At 34.9% G+C, this 14341-nt stretch overlaps 1 protein-coding gene across 3 annotated transcripts in view; it reads right to left on the bottom strand.

Annotated features, from left to right (window-relative positions):
* Nucleotides 1-14341, bottom strand: part of LOC134527975 (uncharacterized) — a 144758-nt gene that overhangs the window by 79171 nt on the left and 51246 nt on the right. For all 3 annotated transcript variants that reach the window (XM_063361096.1, XM_063361094.1, XM_063361095.1), the window contains 4 exons: nucleotides 11272-11450; nucleotides 7426-7585; nucleotides 1825-1951; nucleotides 620-858 (listed from right to left, as the gene is read on the bottom strand). In XM_063361096.1, the coding sequence (XP_063217166.1) occupies nucleotides 620-858; nucleotides 1825-1951; nucleotides 7426-7585; nucleotides 11272-11450 (705 nt within the window). The remainder of the gene's footprint in view (nucleotides 1-619; nucleotides 859-1824; nucleotides 1952-7425; nucleotides 7586-11271; nucleotides 11451-14341) is intronic.

The raw sequence follows: 14341 nt of genomic DNA, 5'->3' as shown, positions 1-14341 counted from the left end.
GAAATACTTCCGCATAAAGCAGGAAAGTGATACATTAAAACTATGCGGAAAATTATAGAAGTAAAAAAAATTCATCACGGAAATTCGTAAATCCCGGGTACGTAAAAATGATGTGTTCATGTATACGGTCGATCATGTTACATTATAAAGTAAAGGATAATAGTGTTGTAAGACTTTTATTCCCTTATAATGAGAGTCTTTTTTTTTCTATAGGTAGAGTGCAAGAAAAGCTCGCTCGAATTTCGAGTTGTTGAAAAGCCACGAGCTCGAGTTCGAGTATTACTAAAAAACTCGACTCGAAACTCGAATTTCGAGTACTCGCAGGTGTCTAATATATGGGATTTTTAGAACAGAAAAGAAAACTATAAGAAATTTTCGTCTACAATAGGTAGTTTTTATTTGAAATTTACATTAAAGTGGCATTATTACAAATTTATATGTGTAATAGTATAAAATATTATAAATTACGATATGATTTCTTAAAATGCTTCTTGTTCGATCCAAATTACAAATACACGCATCTCCTGAAATTCGTAATGTGTTAGAGATTTGGCCATAGCGCGCGCCATAAGCCGTGTACTGCAATCTAAGAGTGGGACGGGCTATAGTTGTGAATTACCTCGTCAGCTGTGCAGTCGTGAACACCCCACCCGTTGAAGTCACACTCCCGCAGCGAAGTCTCATTGCCGAAGCACTGCAGTTCGTCCACGAGGAACAGAGGGCTGGTGTCGCGGGACCAGAAGTACGAGCTGGGCCTCACATCTGCAGCTCCCAGGGAGAACCCTAGCTCTCGGCACACCACCCCTGCATCCCGTGGACCGAACTGGTCATCACACACCACGCCCCAGCGGCCGAACACTGCGAGTAAACAGCACAGTAGTTCTACGTCACGTCAGGCGAGTGTTGACGTAAGTTACTTTACTCCTCTGAACCAAGAAGTATTATCTTAAAAAAACTTTAGTATTTAGTGGCATGATGTGCTGTTTTAAAACTGATAGTAAATAAGCTTGAATTTGTAAAAAATTATATTTGGTGGGGAACTGTAAAAGGAAAAGGGGTGAGTAAAGAGATTATCTGCCCAGACCACTAGCTTCCTGTAATTGGGGCCTGGTAACAATAAGCTCTGAGCGAACTCAAACCACAGCCAATGTAGAAATGTGACCCGACAGGCAAAGTCAACTGTCAGAATGCACCAGGGAAAACAACATGCAAGCCGCCTGACTGGTAAAGAATGTGCCTAACCTTAAATTCCAGATCAAAGGCACTTCACTGTATTCATAGTTAACATGTCCCTGTAAAATGAAGTGAGGTACGAAGGAAGGTCGCTGCTACCTTCACCTCACAAACCCAGAGAGCGACAATGTGAGAGGGGATCAGCAAGGCATAGAAGCTTGTGACCGGTCATTAATCATAATTAGTGAAGCCTCAATCCAGCATATTCTACAATGTTCTTGGTTTATTTACACACTGTGCATTCCCTGAGTTCAGAAGTTACTTTTAAAACAGTGTTTTTTTTACAGCCAAGAATGTGTTGTAAATATATATTTATTTTTTTATTTGCAATCTAAGATTTCTTTATTATTAGTAAACCTTTTTAAAATAATGGCATTTTTAGCATTTTTAAGTTTTAATCTCTGCTACAATGGGTGTATGTTCCAAAAAAAATTAATTTATTCAAGCACATTTGATGTACTGAAAGAGTAGTTTGCCCATCAATACTGTCGCTACAAACATCCAAGTGAGAACTAAGAATGCAGTTTGCCATAACTTTAAAAAGCAACATTTCCAGCAGATAAGTCCTTTTTCTTAACACCGATACCACACCTTTCACTTCCACTCTGCCTTCGTACAATGTTTTCCCTCCAGCAAGCCTTATGCCGTAGTCAAGATATTCAGTGGAGCAGTTCCGTTCGTCTGATCTATCACCGCAGTCATTTTTGCCATTACATTCCTGAAATACCGGGATAATAGTAAGGCTTAGTTCTAAGCATGCACCAGCAAGTTAAAAACTCATTTTAAACTTTATCAAGTATCAACGTTAATGAACAAACACTTACAAAATTGCTAAACTTAATAGTTTTGAAATATAGATGATGTACAGAGTCATCTTATATGTACATGTGAACACAATTAAAAATTTAAACTAAATTTAACAGTAATAGTACATGAAAAAAAAATCCATGGGTAAAAATAGCAAAGATAAAAAAAGATGTCCAAAAACAAGAAAACAGGACTAAGTGTAGGTAGTTGGTACAAAAAAACAAAACAAGATAATAAGTAAGAAAACCATTCAATATTTACATAAATGATAAGTACAAAAATTTGAACGTGACAACCTTAAATGCAAATATTTCCTTAGTTTAATGACTCTTTGTGGGATGGTATCTTTACTCTTTCGTTCAACACACCAGAGTTAACTCTGGAACTTATCATTTAAGGATTTGCCTTAGTCTGGAGAGTCGTGAGCATACTAATGAACTAGTCCATGCTTGTTTGGTTCCATACACGGATCTGTCCTTTACAGCATCTGTCGCTGGATGCTCTCACCCTTTTTAGCATCGAACCGGAGACCTCCAGTGTACGTGACCAGAGTGCAGTAAATACTGAAACTATCAGGTAGACAACCCACTAAACTCGATAACAATCATCCTACTATAAAAGCAAGTCTTGTGTGCTCCTCGGTACAACAGTCCTTACTCTCGCTCTTGTTGAAACATAACTCCATCTGCACACATCCAACTGTAAGTTACGCATGTGCAAATGTTAAATTTTCACTGTGAATTGAAGTGCGAAGCAAATAATAACTACTTATTTGTACAGCACTGAAGTTGAATCAAATGTGAATATTTGCTTTTTTACAACAAAAAAAAGTTTTTTTTTTTTTTAATTTTTAATTTTCCACCCATATTAATAAACTAGGTAAAAGTGCTCCACATTATTAAAATAATTTAAAGCTTTATTCTCAGTTATATTTAAAAACATGAAACACTTATACAAAAATAAAATTATAATAGTTTTATGTACCTGTACACCATCACACATCATAAATTGAACTACTGTTCTTTTGAGTCCTTGAAAAATGTCCAACACTGGGAAAATTATTGAACTACTGTGTCATTTGGAGCAAAAAGAAACAACAAAAATAGTATGTTCTACAAATATTTAAAAATAACTGGTTCAAATACACCTCTTAATGTATGCACACAAAACAACTTTTAAATCTATTAGTGGATAAAACACTTAAACACTAGGCTCTAGTTGTAGCCTGTCAGTAGAAGTTTAGCTTTTATTTCAAGTTGACATGTAAAAACATAAAACACCAATTGCTTACATGCTGAGGAAGAAAGTTTTTTCTTCGAGCTGATACACCATTTCCAGCCGCTGAAAAGAGATGTTCTGAATTTATTTCTGTGGCAGGAATCCCCAAATTCTTCAGACTACTCTGATGGATATTGGTACTTTGTGCCTGCATTTTTACACTTATTTAATGGAGTGCCGGGGTTCTTTTAAGTATCTTAGTATGGCTTCTTCTCCTTCATTGTAATCTTTATTGTCTTGTGATGGAATACTATCCAAGACAGTCCTAATCTTGTACAAGCATTGCCTTGGGTTTTTTCCCTAATAAATAGTTGGAAGGTAATGTTCAGAGACTGTAGTTCTACATGGTACTGTGTCTGTAGGTGCAACATTTTGTTTGTGTCTTATTATCTCTTGAAATCCACGCCCTTCTAAAAGATCATAAGGCAAAAGTTCAGTCACCAACTGATTTCCTGTAATGGCTAGTAGGTGCCGACTGGTACAACACACCTTTAGCAGAAGAAGGTCAGGGCGGCTAACTCTGAGCTTATGAGGCGGACACGTAGTCTCTCCCGCCGCAGACGACCTTATAATAATTCCAATATTAATTTTCCTTTCATTATCTTTATTTTTCCTTAATTGATGAGAAAAAAATTTTCTAAATCCAAGCTCTTACTTCTAAGAGTAATATGTACTAGTCATGATGGTGGGTGGAGTTGGTATTTTTATTTTGGTCCCTTCTAAAATAAATAGTAGTATTATGCACTTATGGCTGTAGAAGTCTAAGGATACTACGTATTTGAAAGCCAGGTGACAGTTTAATTTTTCTGCACAACAGCTATGAAACTTAAAGACTGTTTAAAAAATATATATTTTGTAAATTGTTCGAGGGTAAGGCCATAGTTTGTGGCCAGTGGCCTGGTCTTGGTTGGAAATGTAAGATTTCCTGGTAAATTAAATTTTTTAAATCATCTATTTGATATTTTAGTAATTTATTTTAAGTGTATATTTATTGTTTGTTAGTTAAGTTAAAGATGTTATAAAAAACAGAACTTTTATCGGTAAGTGTAATGAAGTGGACCTGTCATTGAGTAAAACTGGTCTTAGTTGGATTCCCGTGAAAGTGTATTTGCAAACTGTTGCAGTAGCTTGTTGATCCGTGCTAAGCATGTTTGTCTGTCCCGCGCGTTCTACGATGGCCCGTGCTAAGATTGTAGTGATCAAGGCAGACACAGGTGTGCAACGGCGACTAGGTCGCGTGCAAAAACAACTGTGCTGCCCGGACTGTGACGTCAGCGCATGTGCGGTGAGAGTGTGCCTGCTTGAAAGTGAGGAAAGTGGTCAGCTGGCATTTGCTAATCATTTGCCACATGAGAAGGATTGCTGGTCCGAGAACATGTGTGTGAAGACAGACAATTGCCAGATAGGACTTGAAAGATTTGGCTGGTGTTTCAAATAACTCGTTATTGGCAACACTGATGATCTACAAGTATGCGAGTTTATTTTGCAAATACAATGCAGTATTTTGTGAGCACTGTCTGCTCCAATTGTTTATACCTGTTGGTAGTCAACAGGAAAGTCTGCGGCCTTATTCTATAATAGAAACTACAATGTTTTAAACAGTTCTCTGTTGGACAATTTTGCTACGATGGTACAAATAGTTTTTGAACTAGAAATTTTTTTTGCATCAGTTGCGAGAAGATACAAATTAAAAAACTGCACTTATTAATTGCCAATAGACAGGATACGTTTAATGGGCCTCTAGCAACTAACGTATAGATTCTAGGTTTTTACTTTTGTAAACTGACTTGATGTAGGCTTTTGGACATACGCCATTGCTTAGCAAAGCTAATGCTAAGCAATGGCGTATGTCCAAAAGCCTACATCAAGTCATGCACTCCCATTGCACAAATCTTTCAAAGATAATACTTTTGTAAACTATTTTTGAAGTTATAATTATTTAGGTGCATTATGAAAAAGATGACGAGAGTGAAATTTTAAGATGCGAGCGCACCATCAAACAACATTTACACAGGAAGATGGCGGACCCACGTGTATGAACATAACCCACATTAGGGGACATACCAAACGTATTGGTGTGCCAAATGAAACTTTATGATAGTGAAATTACCATGGAACTTATTTTGGTAAACTGAAATAGTCATAGAAATGAGTAAATTCCAAGGTTTAAAAAAAAAAAAACACATTATTTTGGTATTACATAAAATATAATACACATTTTCCTCGTAACCTTCTGTCAGAGCAGTGGTTATATTGCGAGGTCAATATGCTGAAGGGCCGTGGTTCAAAAACTCGGCGGTAGGTATATATATATTTTTTTACTTTTTTTGAAGTTATACTTCTTTAGGCGCATTATGAAAAAATGATGAGTGAAATTTTAAGATGCGCGCGCATCACTGTAATACTAAATTAACAGGTTGAAGCTACCCGCTAAACCGCTCATTAAGTCTTGAAAAAAAGCTACCAACAAAATAGAAATAGAACCTCTATTAGTCGCTCATGTTGGCACACTCGTCACCTGTGATCACTGTTTTCATATTTATAATATTTATCCACATGTTTCTAGTTTCTACATTCACCACACGTGTTATAGTTTCATACAAGTGCGAATTATATATGTGCTAATAAATTATATTCAGTAGTGATTTAAACGGAATATTTTGATTATTATTTACTATTCATAAATATTATTAGTAAAAAAAATTGTGCTTATATACTTTTTCAAGTGTTCCAATATAATTGAGGTTAACTATCTGTATGTATTATTTATTGATATAAAGTAAAATATTATTATTTAATATAATTAATACTAAATATTATTAAAATATTAATGTTAAATATTTTATTGGTTATTTAATATTTATAAAATAAAGAAATAAATTTAATAAAACATTTAATAAAAAATTTGTGATAGTAAATTAAAATTGAACATTAAATTAAAATATTATTTTTTAATATTTATTAAATTGAAACAAATAAATATTTATAAAAATAAATAAACAAATTTAATGAAAACTTTATGATAAAAATGAAAAGTGAACATTAAATTAAGAAAATAATAAATATTTAAAAAATGAATAAACTTAAATTAAATTTTTGAATTTATTATTAAATTTATTTATTTTCTTTAAACATATTAAATAATCAATAATAAATATTTAAAATTAAGAATCTTATAATATTTAGTACAAATTATGTCATATATATTTTTTATTCTCTAAATTTTATTTAATTTATTTATTTCAAATTTAAACTGAACTTTATTGACTGTGTTGACTATCTTTTTCCAGCCCTTTTATTATTTTATTGTAATTAATTATTTGCATGCAATTAAAAACTATATTTTAATGATGCCAAAGAAGTATAACTTCTCACGCGCGCACATAAGTACACACACCCATTTTTTTAGTATGTTATTATTTATGAGATGTTTTTATTCTATTCAAAGTTATATTTGCGTAACTTATTTTTGGTGCCAGACAAATTGCATTGTTTTGAAAATATTTTTAATTTTTGAAGATGTATCAAAATTGTAAATATAGTTTTTATAATATATTATATTTTTATTATCATATTGGGAAAAATTTTTAAACAAGGTAAAATTGTCAAGGATTTAAACACATCACAGTTGTCAAGATTTTCGGAGGAAAAATTGTATATTCGTGGTAGCAGAATAAAATGTGAATGGAAATTATTTTTTGATGTTTTCAGTTTCACAGTTAGCCCAATTCGTCAGCATAATTTTTGGTGATGTTTGATGATCTGCTTGTTGAACCGACCCCCGATGGTGTTTGTTGTTTAAATTAGTTTTTGCATATATTTCTAAAATTAATTAAAATATTTTGGATAGTTCTTGCGGGGTGTTTGGATACTGTAATCGGCATCTAAAGCAGAGGAGAACACACAAGTTTGACAAGCTGTTAAGACATATTTTACCTATTGTCCTCTTCCTTTTAATTTAATTTTTCAACTATTTTCAGGATGTGAAAATTTTTGAAAAATGCAATCAAGCTACTCACCATGAAGAAAACTAACAATTAACCATGTCAATGATAGTGAAGGGAAATATTAATAAATGTATAGGTTCTTAATTTTGTATTAACTTACCGCTGAAGCATTTATGCATTTCCCATTGGCACACAAAAACCTTTCAGCACAGTTGACGGTACCAGATTTCCTTTCGTAATAGTTCCATTTCTCATGAGCTTGCAAGTTCCCAGACATGCCAATGTTGCTGTTGCTGAGGACACATGAGCCATCCTCACTGCTGCAAATAAAATAATGATTACAATTACATCTACAGTGCTATCCTGCACTATGTCATTTTTCCCATCTTAGAATAGCACAGTAATTATTGTTACTGGAAGAGTAAAGTGTATTTAATTGTTTCATCATCAAAAATAGGGTACTATGTGTCATTAAATAAAAAAATAGCTTTTAAAAAATTACATTTGTTAACAAATAAACTCGTGTATTCGATAAATATGCTTAAAATATTAAAAACTAACAAAATTTTGGCTGTAGGTTTATTCTTTTTTAATATTTTGGTAAAAAAAATACAATTTTTTTTAAAATAAAGATACATATCTATATAACAGATAAAATAATAACTGGAAGTAAGAGAAAGTGAAAAATATAAATATGTACAAAACACACTGATAAAAAAAAACACAATTAACCCTTTCAGCACAGCTTACAGGCATAGATAGATTTCAAAGTACCTATTTCTTTTTCTTCTGGAAATATTTTGGAAACTTATATAAACCAATTTTTATAAAACGTTTGGTTAAACATTTTCTCATATTCCATGCAGCGAAAATATTTCGATTGTTTTTAACTTAATGTATCCTGCATTGAATGTCTTAATGAATTTCATATTATGCCTACTAAGGTAGTTTATGCAGTTATTTTTGTCATCCAAACACTATTTTTCATCCCTTGCACTAATACATGGTCGTATAAAAGTTTTTTTGGACAAATGTTTAACAATACATTAAGATGGTTATTGATAAATTCTGAGAAATTTAATGCTAAGCTAGCTGGGCTGCATCACATGCTGCCATAACATGAGATGTGCAGTGCGCACCTGGGTCGCCGCTTCCCCTCCCTCCAGCCCTCAGCTCCCCGCGCGGCGCTGTTAGTTTGACATCCGAAACCTGACAGCTGCGGAGTTACGCGAGCCGCCAACACGTGTTTCGAGAGATTTCTGCCATCAGGACAGCGCGGAATGACGCGACTGGCCCCAGCCGTACTCGGGAGTTGTGGAAGGTGTCTGGGCCGATTAATACGTGCCCGGGACGTCGTCCTGAGGTCAGTGAGTGAGTGAGCGAGTTTAGTTCAGTGGAGTCGGGAGTTCTCCCGCGGCGGAGCTTCCGGGGCGATAGTGCCGCGGGTGCGTGCGACAGAGTGGCGAAGTCCCTGGACAAAGTTTCCAGGGCAGAGAATTCAGTTCCAGGCATTAATGTCGCAGGTGCGGCGAAGTCCCGAGCGAAGTTCCAAGCGAGGCATCGAGTGGATCCTCGATGAAGGCAAGTGCGGCGGCGGCGGCGGAGTGCGGCGACGGAGTCCCGTGGCGGAGACCCACGAGGGGTGCTGCGGCGAGAGTTGCGTCAGGAGTGCGGCCCAGCGAGGTGTGCGGTGTGTGAAAACGAGTGACTGGGGAAGCAAATTTTTTTGAGTGCAATTGATTATTTGGCAATTTTATAAGATTGATTGTAAGTGACATAAGTAGTGGCCAACTGTGTGTGATACATATACATACACACACAAATTATTAATTCAACCCCCGTTTTTACGGTAATAGTTTGTTTCATCAAAAGTTGCTTGAGCCAAAAGATTCAATTAAAGTTTACAATATTTTATAATGGATTTGATAGTTTAGCTATTAAAAAAGTAAGGACTTTTTTGTCTTTGTACTCTAGTAATTACTACACCTTGCATTAATGATTTGTTGAATAAAATTTTTTTTCCCCACAATATTTAAAAAGGTAAACAAAATTAAACATTAAATCAATAGAGTACTTGGTAGGGAACTTGATTAATTTTATTATTTCAAGCCCAGGTATTTTCAACCCCTTGGAGTTATGGTTTGTATTATCATACATTGTTTGAAACAAAATATTTTGATAAATATTATAACATTTACAAACAATTTGAACGGTTTATATAGTGTACCTACTAGGGGAGATATTTATTTATTTATTTTTTAAATTCTACCCCTCATAATTTCACGCCCTTGAAGCACTGGTTCATCTAATCAAAAATGAGGTATTTCAGACAAAAGTTTTAGATTAAAATTATAAGATTTACAAATTATCCGAATGAATTCGATGTTGTGTCAACGGGAAATATGATTTTTTTATGCTCCAACCCTTGTTTATTCTACCCCTTGCAGTAATGATTGATCATACAAAAAATTATTTCAGATGAAAGTTGTAGATAGTAATTTAAGGTTTTACAATAAAACAGAAAGGATTTGAACAGTGTACATGGTACCTACATAAATTATGAATTTTTTAAAATTTTATTCCTTTATGTTTTTAACCCACTGTAACACTGGTACATCTTATCAGTTATCAAACATTGTTTCAGACAAAAGTTTTAGATAAAAATTATAAGATTCACCAACAATTTGAATGAATTTGTTAATGTACGTACTAAGGGAGTTATGATTTTTTTTTAATTCTACACATATTTTTTAAACCCTTGCAGCAATGGTTCATCAAATCAAAATTTGTTTCAGACAAAAGTTTTAGATAAACATTATAATTTATAGGTAAGATTAACACAGAATCTATGATTTCGGTGTTGTGCCTACGAAGGAAGTTATAATGTTTCCTCCAACGCTAGTTTTTTCATCCCCTTGCAGTTATGGTTGGTCATATCAAAAAGTTATTCAGGAAAATTTTTGGTATTACTCCTACGAGTTATAATACATTCGAATGGATATGATATATTCCTTATCATGGGAGTTTCAGCGATTTTTCTGTTTTTCAAAAAACCTTCTCCATTTTTACCCCTTTGGTCGAATATTTCCCATTAACGCACTCGACAAAGATTTTCCACTACATACTAGATTTTTTCTATCAGTTTGGAAGTTATTGCAACAGTAATTGTGTCCACAAATTGTGTCTACACATGTCGCACATACCGGTGAGATTTAGTTTAATTGACAGCTTCAGTAGTTCTGTGACGCAACTATGATGTGTTTAAAAGAAATGGTACTGTCATACCTTTTGAAATTTTGCTTGGATGAGCAATTTTTAAAAATGATTCCTATTTAGCAGTACATTTTTTATGGTAAAAATAGTTAAAATTATCTTATTAAAATTTTTATCTGCATAATTAACGTAAAAAAATGTTTTTACAAAAGTACATCATATTTGATTTTATTTTGGATTGTTATCAAGAGTAGGGTTAGTCCTCATTCACGGTTGATAACAAAAAATTGAATTGTATGATACATAGGGGCATGCAGATTTCGCGAAAATATTTTGAGACTACATGAAAGGCACCTCCTGTGTTTCGTGATTGGGTGAGTTTCTCCCAGGTACATATTGATTGTAACAACACCAATCACAGTGATTCAGTGCGAACGTTAACGCGTCCTGAGTGGCTCGGTCAAATAAGGCAACGACTTCTGTCGCAGACGGCTGCCAATCACAAGGAAGAAACCACAGGCACGGGTATACATAGTTGCAGTCTAATAAGTGTTCAGATCTTTTCGTGAAAAAAGCCTGCCCCTAATGATACAGGATTTTAAAACTTTTGAAAAAATAACTCAAAAACTAGGAAAATGATTATCCTCTTGGCTTGACATTGAGTTCTGGGAAGTACAATGGAACATCACATACTGAGAAACATCGCTAGATACTAACATGGCAGAACAGACTCGTAGTAGCTGGCTAGATCTGGGCAGGGAGCTCAGAGGGTGACGAATGCGACGACACTTACTTGTAACTGAAAGAGAGGCACTTGAAGTGCTTGACCTCCAGGCACCGCCGAGCGCAGGCGTTAGGGCTGGCCTGAATCCACTTCTCTACGTCATGACCAGTCAGCCTGCTGGCTTCGTGGAGGGTGAATCTGCTGAGGCTCCTGGTGCAGTGAAGTTCGTCGCGTCCGTTGCTGCAGTCCTGCAGGCAAGTGGCAGCTATAGCCGCTGTGCGATACAATGGGTGCAGATTACAGAGGGGGAGTGGGTGGAGAGGGGGAGGGGCTGCCTGCACTTGTGAAAGAGGGACTGTGAAACATGTTTGATGCAAAAAATATGTCTTATGGAAAATTTTCTTTATATTGTAGTTTTCTGTTTATTGTATGCATATACTAGGATGAAATATGGGCAGTATACAACATACAATCACTGTATCTAGAGATGTCAAGTCGGTTAAGGCGATTGGTGCATGGAAAATATTATGACAAAACTAATTTAACTGTACATATTTATTTTTTATGCTTCTTTTTAAGATATAATATACCTAGGATATTTTTTAATAAACTTTTTTTGCTGAGTTATTTCATTTTAAATGCATTTATTTTTATTCCAAGCCAGAATTATTTAGAAAATACATAATTATGTTAAACTTAAGCATAGTTCAAGAAACGAGTGTACGAATAGGTTTCTGCACCTATAAAATTAAGAAAAAAAATTTTACATCGTCAAAATTACAGTTTAATATTGACAATTTCCATTGATCATTGCTGGACTACTTCAGGAGCGATTTAAAGAAAAATTTAAATGAAAATGAAAACAGAATTGGCAGAACACTATTGAGTTATGTATATATTTTCATATCCTTTTGTTTTTGATACGATCCGACTCAAAACACGCCCTTTGGAGTGGCAGTACTAGTGCTGCGTGTAAAACTCTCGCCACTGGGAAGAATGTCCCCGCGACGTGGCGCTGAGGGGCGGCGCTTGTCGGAAACAGGTAGTCCGGCGGAGCTCCGGCCGGCCGGCTGCTGCCTGCGGGAGGGGAGGGGGAAGAATGGGGTGTAGAGGGAGGACGAGAGAGGAGGCCGAAGAAACGAAGGGTCTGTCAAGGTCACGCTTCATAGTGGAGTCTATCTTCGCTCAAGCAAGGAAATAGTCTGTGTACAGAAAAATTCGTACAGCAAAATTCTTTTTAGCGGTTATGTTTAAACTTGAAGTTGAATACTGACACGGTGATTATTCTTTGTGGTGGTTGTTTACACATATGAATAAATTTTTACCCTCCAGATTAATATGTTTTGACAGCATAGAACATCAGTTGTGTATTCCGGTTAGTTAGGGTATGCTATATGCACACTAGAATGACATATCTAAATTTAACCAAAAAAATAGATTTTATATTTATTAAAATTTATTTAGAACATCAAATCAACACTAGGCTATTCCAGTTAAATGAAATAAAAAAAATTGGAAATGTTAGCTAGCGATGCCAAAATGTCGGGCACACTAATTACAAATGACCTTTTGTAATATTACATTGCACAGAACACTGAAACCTTAATACTTCAAATGTTTGTTTACAGTTTTATTATTCTGTGCTACGTTATTTAAATTTATATGTTTAATTTATTTTGGGTTTTGAACTATATTTCTGACATTGTTACAGACGTTTGGGCTTTTCTCTATGTAATTATTAAGTAATTGCGGCTTTTGGAATTACGTTTTTCACGGCCAGAAATTGCTCGAGGTTTCGGCGGAACTTTCAAAAAGTGCCTCGAGCCTATTGTTGTAAAAGTTACGCTACTAAAAAGAAGCTTGGTTTTGGCCGTTTTGGTGCGTGCAGCTCCGCGTCAGGACATTCCTGACGCGGGCCTACCATAAGTTATGTTACGTGTGCGGTAATAATAGTATGTATAAAAAGGTTATCATCAGACTGCTGGTGGTATGTTAAATTGCGAACGGGAATACATGATTTTAAAGTTATTAACGTCAGAAGACATCATTAGTCCAGGTATGGCCATTTTGTTATTACTCTATCACTAACGCTGTACTGACGCCCTGCAACTTTTTAACATTGCCGATTGATATTATGACTTTGTTTCTGTTGCTGGGATAAACTAAAACCAGCCGCTATTAAATATTATATTTACAAAATTAATTAGCCTCTCAGTATTATTAATGGCACGATCATATGAACATACAATGCACAACTATCTTAGTGGTCTTGAGTCTATAGGTCTTATGTTTTATCGGACAATTGATTTCATTTATGAGTTAGTGAATTTTTTGAACCGTAAATAATCCATTTTTGAACTCTACGTGAAACATTGACATTTGCGAAGTTGTGCCCATGTACCTTTTTTTTCAAAGTAATTGCCCTGTATATTTAATTACCCCAATACACACTACAAGAAAACATTATGTCTTTAACACATAAAAAAAAAGGTGTTTGAATTTGCCGAAATACGTTAAGTATATATTTTTATTAACACACTATAAGCATAAGTAATGCCTATAGCTTTTTTTATTATAGACAGATGACAGACATGCTACACAACAAATTAAGCATAATATGACTATACTGGTCTAGTACTATAAGAAAACATGGCTACACTCCAGTGTGTGTGTTTTGAATTTGGCATCTAGTACTACCACTACTACTATAGTCATAGAGTAGTGGCTGCTGAAATAATAATTTTTTTTTTTTAAAAAAATTCAAACTTGAGAAAAGAAAAACAATGACTATAATGGGGAACAAAAAAAGATGGCTGCCTGGTATGCTGTGCTACAAGATGGCGGCCTGGTGTGCTATGCTACAAGACGGCGGCCTGGTATGCTGTACTACAAGATGGCGACTTACAGCAAATGATTGTCATACATATAATATTATTTCATTTTCAAAGTTGGCTGTTCTGGATACTTCCTAGCAGCAGAAATTATTTTTTTTTCCCAATGTTGACGGAAAAATAAACATGGCGGCCGCACAGCAGCCGACACTATATATTTTAAATTTCCAGCAAACCACTGTAAAAAATAAACATGGCGGCCGACTAGTTTAAATTTCCCGCCTAGAACTATAAAGAATATAAACATG

The sequence above is a fragment of the Bacillus rossius genome, chromosome 1, assembly GCF_032445375.1.
Source record: "Bacillus rossius redtenbacheri isolate Brsri chromosome 1, Brsri_v3, whole genome shotgun sequence".
NCBI classification, from domain to species: domain Eukaryota; kingdom Metazoa; phylum Arthropoda; class Insecta; order Phasmatodea; family Bacillidae; genus Bacillus; species Bacillus rossius.
This window is presented reverse-complemented; position numbering and strand designations above follow the sequence as displayed.